This window comes from Plasmodium fragile (assembly GCF_000956335.1).
Source record: "Plasmodium fragile strain nilgiri unplaced genomic scaffold supercont1.62, whole genome shotgun sequence".
NCBI lineage: Eukaryota > Apicomplexa > Aconoidasida > Haemosporida > Plasmodiidae > Plasmodium > Plasmodium fragile.
The window spans coordinates 105736-119362 of record NW_012192642.1 but is presented as its reverse complement, the minus strand read 5'-3'; the positions used below and the strand labels follow the sequence as shown (position 1 = coordinate 119362).

The following is a 13627-nucleotide window of genomic DNA, read 5'->3' as shown; positions in this document are numbered from 1 at the left end:
CACGCCTAGGCAAACATAACTCTGCGCGCGTTCGCCATAAAATCACCAGGGGATATATACCTCTTCACAGTGCGCATTTATTCACACGCACTTACGTACATATACCACAGCGTGCGCGTAAGTAGATGCTTCCACAGCACATACGCCTACGAACCTGAATGCGTAATAGAATTTGCAATAGTGTGCAAATTGACGTAAGCTAAATATATAAGAGCAGCAAAAAGGCTCTTGAGCTACCCCGCCAAAAACGAGAAAAGTTTTGAAGCGCGTTAAATTGACGCAGGGAATAATCCCAGTACAGCTCCAACGTTCATAACCGAATGCTCAGTAATCAACAAACAGGTTCACAAAGGGAATGGTTTGTAAGCGCACAAAAGTGTAGCCAGTTGAACACACATCCCTGCCCTCCTAGTGTATGTGTATACATATTTACATACACGCGTGAATAGGAAGAGGTCCTATAACGGAAATACCAAGAGTAGGCTACTTACCAAGTGAAAGCTGTTAGCTTTTGTATCCCACTAAGCAGCACGCCAATACACAGTACCCCCCCACACAAAAAAATGAGAGGCTTCAACAACTATAACCGATACGCCAACTTCCCGGACTACAGCAACCCGTATGCAAACTACCAAGCGGCGGCCTATGGGCAATTCAGGCCCAATTATGGAGATTACTCAGGTCACTCGGGTATGTCCAATAGTAACAACTCAAGTAACCTAGGAAGAAACTTAATGCAAATTGATTGGACAAATGTAAAATTAGTTCCATTTGAAAAGAACTTTTATAAAGAACACCCTGATATAAGTAACTTGTCATCGAAGGAAGTGAAAGATATTCGAGAGAAACACAGAATTACCATTTTGGAAGGAGAGGGAGTGCCCAATCCAGTAGAATCTATTAGCAAAATTGGCTTCCCAGACTATGTTTTAAAATCACTTAAAAATAATAATATTGTTACTCCAACTCCTATTCAAATACAAGGTTGGCCAATAGCACTTTCAGGAAAGGATATGATTGGAAAGGCAGAAACGGGTAGTGGAAAAACATTAGCTTTTATTTTGCCCGCATTTGTTCACATTTTAGCTCAACCAAGCTTAAAGTATGGAGATGGCCCAGTCGTTTTAGTTATGGCTCCCACCAGAGAGTTAGCTGAACAGATCAGACAAGAATGCGTCAAATTTTCTGTAGAATCCAAAATAAGAAATACATGTGCTTATGGTGGTGTACCAAAGAGTGGTCAAATTTATGCCCTCAAGCAAGGGGTTCATATTTTAATTGCATGTCCAGGTCGTCTAATCGATTTATTGGAACAGAATGTTACCAACCTAATGAGAGTTACATATTTAGTTTTGGACGAAGCTGATAAAATGTTAGATATGGGGTTCGAAATACAAATTCGAAAAATTGTGGAGCAAATTAGACCTGACAGACAAACATTAATGTGGTCAGCTACTTGGCCAAAGGAAGTGCAATCGTTAGCGAGAGATTTGTGTAAACAGCAACCTATACATGTTAACGTTGGTTCTCTAACGTTAACTGCGTGCCGTAGAATTAAGCAAGAAATTTATCTGATTGAGGTAATTAATTTGTGCATTCGCTATGTCTTCTCTCTTTTTCTGTTATCATAGTTGTGCGTAGTGCTACAGTATGTTTTGTTTCCATGCAATGTGCTACTCGTTTTTTTTGTGATGGTGTCCCCTTTTCTCGTTTGACCAATTTTTTCTTTTTTTGTGTTGTTTTGTACAGTGATGTTTTTTTTTTCGTTATTTCTGTTGGCAATTGGGGAATGCAGATGTTAGGGTTGTTCCCTCATCGTGTCTTCTGTGTGTTACGCCAAAAAAAAATTCACTTACGTGGAAATATCCTTTTACGAGCTGTTTATGCCTGTGTTTGCACATTTGAGCGACGCTCCTTTTGTTTTTGTGTTCTTTCCGTTTCATGAATCGCGCCATGTACCTCTCGTGTACGAATGCGTGATTTTTTTTTTTTTCGTGTAATTTGATGTCTCTTTACGCGGCTGTTGTATGTGCATAAATTTGTATATACATATGTGTAGGCTCTTACGTGCGAGGGCAGAGATGACCCCTTTGAGGATCATTCTGCGTAACACGTTTACGTGCGCATTCCCTCCCACATCAGTGACTATGCTGAGCCGTCCGCGTGTCTACCCGCGGTGATGTATTCTATGTTTGTGCCTTCATCACGCAGAATGCATTTTTTTTGTTCCATGTTTTCGTTGCATTGTCCGCTTCATTATGCGTGCCTTCGTGTTCCCCCATTCTGCACGCGCCACCGCCCACATACGGCGGAATTGCTATTAAGGAGAGAATTAGCAGTTCATTGCAAATTTACAAGTGATAAAAGCAAAAGAGGAGCGCTTTCCTTTTCGACTGGAAAGTACTTTAGATAATTTTTGACAATCTTGCGAGCCCTTTCTTTGTCAGAATATTTGTAGTTGTCCGCATGTATGCCATTTGTGGAGAGTGGTACACCCGACCTTTTGCTGTGCGCTGGTCCATTTAGTGTGTGTGCTTTTCTGGGTGCCGATATTTGGCCTGCTACCGTTACTAAGCGCGCACCTGTTGTGTCATTATAGCTTGCGCAACTCCCATGAGAGGAGTACATAATGACAACCGCTAAGATGAGAAATTGGTAGGTAAGCGCCTTAATATGACATACATGTGGATAAGTACTAAAATTTTCAAGAAGAAAGGAGGCAAGATTGTCGAAAAATGGGAAATAAAAGGAAGGATGAAAAAGGGAAAAAAAGGGAGAAAAAAAAAAAAAATAAAATTAATACAATTTATAACAAAGGAAGCATTACGTTATTTGTTTATTTTTATTATTTTTATTTTTTTCCCCTTTTTTTTCCCTTTTCCTTCGTCCTTTTTTTTTTATGCGAAGTCCTATCACTTTAAATTTGCAATGAGGTTAGTTATGATATTCTTGCTGGGCCTTTATTTAACTGCTAATAAAGGCGAAGCAAAAATATGATCCTTATAATGCGATTGCGCACGTGTGTGGTATGCGTTATGTGCGTGACGATGCGCACAGCAGTTTAGGCGCGCCCCTGCAAGTGCTTCAGCATGCGTATTTAAAAACCAATGTTGAGTGCATATTTGAAAGCCAGTTCTGAGTGCGCACGTGAAAGCCAATTTTGAGTGCGTATGTGAGTGTAGCTGTGGCCCTGCGCTGCTTCACACACTTGCACAAATTTGTACACCCATGTGCATGTATGTACATGCCTGCATGCGTCTACGCACACCCAGCATTTGTGCCCCGCTATGTTCTCGTATTTGTCTTACCCCCTTCTATGTGCTAATCTGCGTGCACCCTTTCTCCATTTTAGGAACATGAAAAGATAGCAAACCTCAAGCTTCTGCTTCAGAGAATATTCCGAGACAACGACAGAATTATCGTCTTTGTGGAAACGAAGAAAAATGCAGATTTTATCACCAAGGCCCTGAGGCTAGATGGTGTGCCTGCCTTATGTATACATGGAGATAAGAAACAGGATGAGAGAAGGTGGGTACTGAATGATTTCAAAACAGGAAAGAGTCCCATTCTGATTGCAACCGATGTAGCTTCCAGAGGACTAGATATTAAGGATGTAAAATATGTTGTTAATTTTGATTTCCCTAATCAAATTGAAGATTATGTACACAGAATTGGTAGAACAGGTCGAGCAGGAGCTCACGGAGCTTCCTTCACTTTTTTAACATCTGATAAGTACAGACTAGCTAGAGATTTAGTTAAAATACTAAGAGAATCGGAACAACCCGTACCTCCACAGCTAGAGAAAATATCGTACACAGCTGTTAACAACCCAAGAAGAAACCCATACTACGGTTATGGTCGTTCATCACACAATGTAAATAACATTCCTCTCAAGGGAAGCAATAGATATTACTAAATTTTTTTTTCTTTTTCCCCCCTTGTGCCCTATGTAAAATGTTTAATGTTTATTCTTTAAAAAAAAAAAAAAAAAAAAAAAAAAAGATGGAAAGTTTTATTAGAATATTTACCAGTGTTAAAGCGGTGTGAAGTTTCCTCTGTTGTGGTTATAGCGTTGTGCACATATATGTGCGTGCCCATGTAGCCCATTTTTTATGGGCTTGTGGCAGCCGCAACATTTAAAATATGACATGCGCAGGCGTATATATATTTAACTACACAATAAGAGGCTCAACAGGTTTTGCATTATTTGTAGTTTACCTTTCATATACGTTTTTATAATACATTTTTTAAAAAACAGTTAAATTAACTACATGAGCGCACAGATTGGAAGATTTTTTTTTTTTGGAGTCCTTTTAAAACGTATCACTTTATGTGTTTATTGCATGAATGAGCAAAATTGCATATAGGCTTCCCTACATGGATGAACAAACGAATATACATTCATATACACATTCGCACGCGTATGTGCACATGCATTGTGCACGTTTGCATGTGTATAATTCGTACGTGTAAACGTGTGTGTATGTTTTATACAATTGCATGTGCCACTAGCAACTACGCGCATCAACAGACACAATTTGTTATTCTTCACTTTACATCGCATCGCATGGAGTCGCACTAGCATTTTTGTATGCCCGTCTCTAATGGAAATCACGACGGAATTGTCCACGTTCTTTTTTTTTTTAACGGAAAATCTGCGGAATATTGTCCGCTAAAAGGTTGTACAAGTGGGCGGCTTTCACTAAATAAATGCGTCTCCTATTGGGACAGTAAGGAAATCGTAACAAACACGATGTGGTTATGGTTGCTATGGTTGTTATATATGCTAGGATGGGTGAGGAACAAATACTGACGTACGCAGGGGTAACAAGAAAGACCCGCACAAAAAAAGAGTTCTTTTCGTATATGCAAACCATGTTGAACCGTTTGGATAGGCCAAATGGAAAACTGAGTGAGGTAATTGAAGTGTCCCCCTTTTGTAACACACAGCACTTGGACAGACCATATGTCCTTTATATACCACACTGCATTTCGTATGTGTGTCATTGAAATGGTAACTACATATTGTGATTTTTTTTTTTTGTTTTTTTTCGCTTATACAAATGAGTAAGACCCCGTTGAGCTTTGTTTGCTTTGTACCGTAAAGAGAAGCTTAATGCATTTCCTATCCTTATGGGTATTTTTTTGGTCCCCCCACAATTTTAACCCTTAAAAAGCGTCATCGCGAAAAGCGCAAAATTGTCAATCCTAGCGCCTCTTTGCACTCCGCTCAATTATGACTAGCAAGCTTGGAAAAAAGGGCTCCACTTAAAAAACAATCACAATTTTGCTGAAAAAGCAAGTTTTAAGGAAAAACACAATTTTAGGGGAAAAAATTCATCATAATAGATACTTACAAGGACGAATGATCCTAAAGCGTATATACTTCTTAAAATAAAGTAAAGTGCTTGTTTTTTTTTTGTTGATTTTGGTTAAAAAAAAGGTAACCAGATAAGTTACCACATGCGAGAGGTACACTTTCAGTATTGAAAAAAGTACATAGTGCCTGCGAATAAAAATATATGACAGTTTGGTGTATGTACTTACTACATAACGTATCAATCTTTCGCCTTTTACTAAAGATTGCCGTGTAGTAGGTACAATAAATGCGTTATACCACAAATTTTTGTCGGGCCTTCTGGGCGCGTTAACAATTATAACTAATCAACTTTTTGCATCTTTTAGTAGCCTTATTTTTGTCATAAGTTTTTTTAGCTATAAAAAATGGGGTCATTTTATGTAGGGAAAAAATTTAGTAAAATACTCACTTTTCGAAGTATTTTTGTTTTAGTAAGTTTCTTAATATTGTGCGGTAATTGTATTATTTTAGCTAAAATAGTAAAAACTATGTTTTACAGTTTTTTTATGGTTCACAATAAAAATATTTCTCGTATTTACTAATATAGCGCGTAAAAGAGCAAATTAAATGTTCAAATCTGAATGATACTATATTTTTTTCTTCTTTTTTTATCTAACAAAGCTTTTTCCCATTTTCTTTTTATCCAACACGTACTGGGTGGTCATATATGCACACATTTTACTGTAGGTCACAATTTTTTACAATTGTACGTATGCTTTTTTTTTGAACCTATGTATTTTTACCATATGAGATATTGTAAATAGGCGTATTTTGGCTTATTATCGTTGCATATCTCTTTTAATAATGATAATTTCATAATAGAGTACCCAGCAGCCCAGCGCCTCCTGCTTTTCTGATTGGTGAAAATGTCATCACAAACTTTTCATATTCGATTCAGTGTGCTTATCGTTTAGCAAACAACCTGCATAGATATGAAGTGGTTGCATGTTATAAAAGTTCACACCAGTCACAATGGAGTAAATTTTCGTAGCACTGACATGTTAAGCAGATAAGCGCGCTGCTTATGCGACATCGCAAAGGACACCTGAACTTGCTTTATACTGTGCGCATATTGCCATGCGTCATTTCGAATTGGTAGGTGTTACATTACGCATGTTTACAGTTCAGTGCGGTTCTGTTTATGGCTGCTGATCTGAGGCCATTTTCCGGCGTAACGGGGAAATGCTTTAATTTCCGCAACACTACCCAATCGGTTAACACATACGCAGGGAAAAAAAAATACATTCTGGTGAAATTTCCGAAAAGGGCTTATTGAACCTTCATTTGAGCTATACACAATTTCGTTTGTTGCCTTTGTAAAAGATTTTCTTTTTTTATATACCATTGAGCGAAAATGTGTATAGGCCATGTGTGCGCTATTATAAATGCTTCATTCTGACCGCTTCGGCATGAGGCCGTTCAAAGCAGTGGCCACCGCCCCCTTTTTAACAAACCTGTGGGATGCGGACCGACTGGGGCAAGCACAACAGCTCCGTCTCTATATCGTCAAGTGGCCTTTCCCACTTCACCGCAATGACCTTTGGAGGGTCATTTGGCCCAAATGAAGAACACCCTCCGTTTATGTTTCCGCCCAGCTGGTCTCTCACCTCAGCTCTCACATTTTTTTTACATTCCCATTTTGCACTTATCAGTCCACTGTGGGGAAGCGCTAGAAATGGTTGCGTAGCCAAGGGTAGTGCTTTTTTTCTTCTACCACTGTTGATGTTCCTATCGCCGTCAGTGTTATTCCTGGTATTACCACTTGGAGAATGTGACGCTCCGGGAGAATCCCCCGCCTCGACAAGGCAATTTGCGTTTGAAAAGGGTGAATGAAGTATGTCATTCGATAAGCCCATATTAGGTACAACTTTCGTTTTTAGCCTTCTGCCGTGCAATCGTATGTCCTTACTGTAATCAGTTTTGCAAGCGGCTAACCCGCACAGTGTACCATTTTTGTCCACAACTGAGAAGTTAAAATAATTACTTATGTAACCTCCGCGGAGTCCATCAACCCAGGCACTTTTCCCATTAGGAGTTCTAACATCAGCATTTCTTTGCGCACCCAGCATTCTTGCTTCGAATGTGTAACTACTCATCTTTGGGGTCCTGCTGCGCCATATCTTCCTGCTCTCCCTGTGCGTTGGTTGTCGCGTGGTATCTTGCCGCTTATATGTACTCTGTTTCGACTCTTTGTCCTGTGAAAAGGGAAAATTAAAAGGAACATTAAAAAAGGGAACATTAAAAAATGAAGGACGAGTTTTACAATGATTGACTTAAGTGGGCCACTTCGACGGCATCATCGACACAGGCACGTTATGAACAGCCCAATTATTATGAGCACGCGCGTTATATTCCTGAACCCATTTGACGGCGTTAACAAAATGGTATGTTATATTCTCCACAAGAAGGGTTCGCTACTTTCTATGTCCATTCGTCCTCCATTTCTATACGGTCATTTTTTTTTTTTATTTTCTTTTACCATATCAACCCCGTAGGACAGACAGCACATTTCCAGATACTTGGCGACGCGCTCGTCTTCCATCCTTCGATGCGCATGCTCGATTGAGGACTCTTCCAACAGCCGTTTGTGCAAATCGCTTGTTATGTGACCACCAGCCCGTTCGAACAGATCCTCTCGCTCGGCCTCTCCATCAACATCTGTTTCGATACCCGCTTTGATGTGCCTCTCCATTGTTTCGCGTGCCACGCATTCCACTTGGGCTTCCACAAATTTACGAATATTCGGCTGAAACGTGCATTCACGCAGTTCGCTTAACGCATGGTTCTGCTGTACCCCGCTGGCGTCCTTTTTTAGGAACGCTTTCAATATTCTCATCGGGTCTACGCATTTCCTTTCCCTTGTGGAACACCCCCTTTGAGTGAATTTTTTTCTCTTATGTGTGCCTTTTGGTAGGTGTCCTTTTTGTGGGTCCTCCTCTGTGCTACGTCTCAGTCCACAATTTTTCGACAACAGCATTATGCTCTCGTGGATGACATCATTGAGCATATTTTCCTCTTCCATCACATGGTAGTCTTCCTTCAAAAGGGGAGATTCTTCCGTTTTGCACCTCGCCTTGCTCCACTTCTTCCAATCAGAAAGAGTAAAATACCCCTCTGAAGTGTCCCCCCCCAGAAGAGCATTCTTGCCATTATTGGAAAAGTATGCCTCTTTACATTTCCACATTTGTAGGACCGTCCTGAGTAGCACATCATCCTTATGTTCTAGTCCATCGTTAGCAAAACATGCCCTTTGTATTATCTTAAAAAAGGCCTTTCTCGATATAACTAACATTTCGGGAGCGTCTCTCTTCATCTCGAGCTTACTTCTCCCTTCCAATTTTTCCAGCAAACACAAGTCATTCTCGTTAGCTACTCTCTTCACCTGGCACACATTCTTACAATGGATCTCACCACTTGGAATATCCTCATCTTCAAATAAAATATTTTTTAGTCCATCCAACTTCCGCGCATTGTATAAAAGGTAGGGTAAAATAACTTTTTGAAATTTTTCTTTTCCCTTTTCTGTGAAAAATGAATAAGAATCGATGTTAAACAAATCTACAGAATTGTCTTCATCCCTGTTTAAAGAATTCCAAATTATTTCAATTCCTTTGTCCAGCATAGAACTATTGAGTAGTGTGCCGACTGGGGGAAAGGAGTTTTTTTTTTTCTGTCCATCTAATCCTTTTTGTTTGGAAACTAACCCACTTCTGCTTGCACCCCCTTGACGATTCGTCGTTCTATGCTCAGTGCAGTTTTTTTCACCCTTTGTGTCATTCCTCCATGGCGATATGAAATAGCCTTCACATAGATCGGTCTTTCTAAGACGGTACTTTTTGCACACATCGATATAGTTCATTTTTTTTTTTCTCCTTTTGGTTAAAGCCGTACAATGAGGAAGGCACTCCCCCGTGTGCCCCCACCTACCCTAAACCAGTGAACATGCAGAGTTTTCTTTTGTTGCCTGTTCTCTAATGCATGACGGTATTCACATTTTCTAAACCATTAAACAGGGCTTAGGAAAAAAAGAGAAAAACAAAAAAAAAATTTTTTAATAGAAATAAATAATTCTCCACATAGACACATGTCCCTTTTCAGATGGCACCCTCAAATGTATGTAACTTAGTTATCCTGCTTGTTCCTACCGCTGGGTTTTCATTTTCTCTTCTTTCCGCAGAAGTAACGTGCACCTTGAGTGCTTACTGGGTTTCCCTCCTTCCCAACAGCAGTGTAGCTCTTTACTTCACAGCATAGGTGTGCAAGTACATTTGTGTGATGCGCACTTTTCTGTACGTACACTCCTAGGGGGGGGGTTATAACGTCAAAAATATTTTATTCTATTTTACCCCCCTTTTTTTGTGCAGCCAAAATGTTAAGGTCTAGTTGGTTAAAATGAGCCGAAGCAGCATCGCAGCATTTTGGTACGTGCCTGGTGGGTTGTCCCTACGCGCAACTGGAGAAAAGGACGAGCAAACTACCTGCCTGTTTGCTCTTTAAAAAAAAAAAAAAGGGGAGAACAACCTGCGAAAGGGTGACCCGTCTACGCGGCAGTGGAAATCCATTCAATAATAATGTTTTCAATTACGACAGTCCTGTATACCACAGATCACGCGACCTCTTACAGGTACACAAACCAGTAAGTGCATAAAAAAAAAAAAAGTGAACAAGTTGTTCTGAACGATGTTATTGAGCATGAAGCACATGATTTCATTGGGGAAACCCTAATTCCACACAAATTTCACCATTTTCAATTTTGTGTTCGACCACTATTTGTAATGTATAACTCGCTTGGAGAAAAGTTACTAAACTTTCGTTTGCTCAAGTAAAGATACGTAAAAAGTACTGGCACGCACACGCGCATCAGGAGGGACTTGCAAAAAAAAAAAAAAAAAAAAAAAATGATTACTTATACATGGACAGAAAATATACATGCACGAAAAAGGAATAACTGGTTCTCTACGATGCGTATGAACACCATGGGGGTTTGGCATCTTTTGTATGGAGGAGGTGAATTGAAGGGAATCCTTTACACTTGGTAGGATTAGCCTCGGGAGTATGTTTAATTACGTGTGGGGTGAATGGCTGCAGAAATGTAGGTCACTGAGCTTAGCTTCCCATATCGCTTTAACCCCTTACACAGCATTGTTGAGGACGAACTCAGTTAAGAGTCGGACACCAAAACCCTTGGGTTTTCTGGCCTTGAAGTTCCAAGACACTCCTGCAATATCAATGTGGGCCCATGGAGTACTTTCGATAAACTCCTTCAGAAATAAGGAAGCCACAACGGAGGAAGCTTTCACACTGGAGGAAATATTATTGAGGTCAGCATACTTTGAATTTAGAGAGGATCTATATTCATTAATGATGGGTAACCACCATGCGGGTTCATTGGACGTCTTAGAAGAATTCAAGATTTTATTTATTAATTGATCGTTGTTTCCAAAAACACCAGCATAACTTGTACCTAGAGAGTACAGCATGGCTCCCGTCAAAGTGGCAATGTCTACTATGTAATCCACTCCCAACTTTTCTGCATACACTAAAGCATCAGCTAATGTTAGTCTTCCTTCTGCATCGGTGTTACCAACTTCTATAGTTTTTCCATTTGAAGCTGTAATAATATCACCAGGGCGATAGGAATTTTTGGAAACCATATTTTCACAAACTGCACTTAGGAAGTGTACCTCTAAATTGTCTGGTCTGATGGTACCAATACAATAGGCACATCCTAACACAGCTGCACAACCACTCATGTCAAATTTCATCAAGTCTATCATGGATCCTGGAGCAGCTTTCAAATTATATCCTCCTGAATCGAAAGTTATTCCTTTTCCTATCAGTGCAATTTTCTTTTTCTCATTTTTATTATCTCCTTTCTGAGCCCCTTTATACGTCAAGTGGATAAATTTATTTGGGTACATGCTTCCCTTTCCGACTGAAAGATAGGCACCCATTTTAAGATCCTCGATTTCTTTGACGTCTAATATTTTGCACTCCAGGTTGACCTTCTTGGCTAACTCCACAGCTGCGTTGGAAAGCGAGACTGGGTTACAATAGTTCGATGGAGCTGCTATGAGTTGAGCTGCGTAGTAGGTACCATAAAAATACACACGAGCTTTGTCAATCTGTCCTTTATAAAGATCAGCATTAGGAATGTACAATGATAAATTTTTAATAAAATCTGTGTTGGTACTCTTGTCAGCAGATTTAAACCTTTCATCTGTCACGTATTCGTAAAATAAATGCTCCAAGAAAAACCTAAATAAGTTTTCTTCGATTTTCATTTCAAATACGATAGAAACCTTTTTGTATTTGTTATCATGCAACATGGTGGCTATTGCGTAGGTGATTTTCCTAATTTCTAATTCCGTTTCTTCGTTAGCAGGACCACATCCAACGTACGCAAGGCTAACATACTTCTTCTTATCATTGGCGATGTAGAAGCTTTTACTAGTTCCTACCTTTCCTGTGAAATTTTCCATATTTCCTTCTTTTAAGAATTCATTAATCGCCTTATCATTTACACTAGAGTTTATTTTGATGGGTCCGGCACTTTCGACTTTACCATTGCTGCTGCTACTCTTAGGAGCGCTGTTGAGGAGAAATACGATGAAGCCCTCATCCGCGGGGCATGCTTCCTTGTTGATATCTTTTACCTCAATGATCAAGTCATCTACAGCGGTGTGATCATCTATAGGGATGGTTGTTGGGTCCAGGGACACTACTTGCGGCACTTGGGTCGCCATTTTCCTAATCTCCTTCGTGTTGCTAATTCTTCTAAAAGTTTGGCTCTTAAAAAATGGGGGGCTTGTATCACCACTGGTGTTTTTATTACAAAATGTATGCAAATACAAAATTCGATTTTTTTTGCTCTCTGCAAATTGTGCTAAGCCTGTTTGGAAATTCTTCTTGGGGATATTCAAATAAATGTTTTTTATTTGTGGCGATAATCTTAAAAGAGGCATTGAAAAATGAAGACTCACCAAAAGGGGGCAAGCGTTGTTTTATTATTATTATGCGAACTTGAAGCGCGGAAAACGGAAAATTTACTCCTACAATTGTTCCTCTATATAAAAATACTTTTTAAGAATATATATATGTGCGACGATAGAATGCGTATGTAATCCCTTTTTCTAATGGTTCATGTGAAAACCTTTTATTTTTTCTTTGTAGAGCACGTAGATCAGAATGGTAATATAACAAAACTGCGCCTGTGGCTTTTTTGGTGCGTTCTTCAAAAGTGTTGCTTTGTTGCGTTAACGTACTTTTTTTACAATAATAATCCTATTTTGTTTGATTGAGTTTTTTTTTTTTACAAGCTTATAACCCTTTAAACTTATACACTTTTTAACTCCTTGAGATTGTTTAATTTTTTTAAGTTTTTTGTTCCGCCATTTGGCTGCTGCTCCCGCCGACTGGTTGCATCATTTTCTTTTTTTTTTTTTTGCATGAGAACTTTGCGGGGATATGTGGTACATAATGACGGGCGTGCAACCATGATATAAAAAATGCATAAGGGGCGATGACGCATGCGCATTATACATTCCTTATGACGCAGTGCGTATCCCTTACTCGTTTTGCACCTACCCTCCATGAGGGGCGCGGAAACCTGTGAGAACCGCCGACATTTTTTTGATGAGAGCTTTCCCAGCACAGGACACCTTGGAAACACATGAATATTCATACAAATAATGGCTGCGCGGTTGGTAGCATTCCATACAGCCATCGTTTTCCTTAGGGGCCGCAGTTTGCAGGCCACAACAGACGTGGCAATCCTTATATTACGTGGGAACGACGTACGTATGCGTATCGATGGGCCCGTGTAGCCTCTTAGCAGGAAATAACCTAAGTGCGTATATAATATGAACGCATATATATATTGCCCCTGTGCCTGTACGTATCATTATATGCTTGTACGCATGGCCGGTCATATGCCTAGGCTTCCACCCCAGAGCAATACTTTTTTTTATGCTTTCCTTCAGCCCCCCATTACATGGTAGCAGTATACCCCGTGTTCATTGCGTATTGGAATGTGCATGTAAATATATAATATATATATACATATATACGTACTTATATATTAACATATGTATATACCGTACTCTGCGCACCTGTGCAGAAAATTACAACCCCACTGATTTTGCGATGTTTGGGTAGAGTTTGGTGTATATTCTATTTTTTTCTCATTTTTGCTGTCTTCGTTTTTTCCGAATTTTGTTTTTTTGTTTTTTCTTTTTTGCAATTATTCGATTTTTTTTTTTTTTTTTT

At 39.5% G+C, this 13627-nt stretch overlaps 3 protein-coding genes across 3 annotated transcripts; 1 reads left to right on the top strand and 2 right to left on the bottom strand.

The window, feature by feature from the left end:
- Positions 1–563: 563 nt before the first annotated feature.
- Positions 564–3916, top strand: AK88_04426 (uncharacterized protein; the record flags this gene model as incomplete). Its single annotated transcript, XM_012482036.1, has 2 exons — positions 564–1580; positions 3353–3916. The coding sequence occupies 2 exons, from the start codon at positions 564–566 to the stop codon at positions 3914–3916; spliced, it is 1581 nt and encodes a 526-aa protein (XP_012337459.1).
- Positions 3917–6804: 2888 nt separating this feature from the next.
- AK88_04425 (uncharacterized protein) lies at positions 6805–9218 on the bottom strand (the record flags this gene model as incomplete). Its single annotated transcript, XM_012482035.1, has 2 exons — positions 6805–7554; positions 7839–9218. 2 exons carry the CDS (start codon positions 9216–9218, stop codon positions 6805–6807), a joined length of 2130 nt encoding a protein of 709 aa, XP_012337458.1.
- Positions 9219–10491: 1273 nt separating this feature from the next.
- AK88_04424 (uncharacterized protein) lies at positions 10492–12324 on the bottom strand (the record flags this gene model as incomplete). Its single annotated transcript, XM_012482034.1, has 1 exon — positions 10492–12324. The coding sequence occupies one exon, from the start codon at positions 12322–12324 to the stop codon at positions 10492–10494; it is 1833 nt and encodes a 610-aa protein (XP_012337457.1).
- Positions 12325–13627: the final 1303 nt, after the last annotated feature.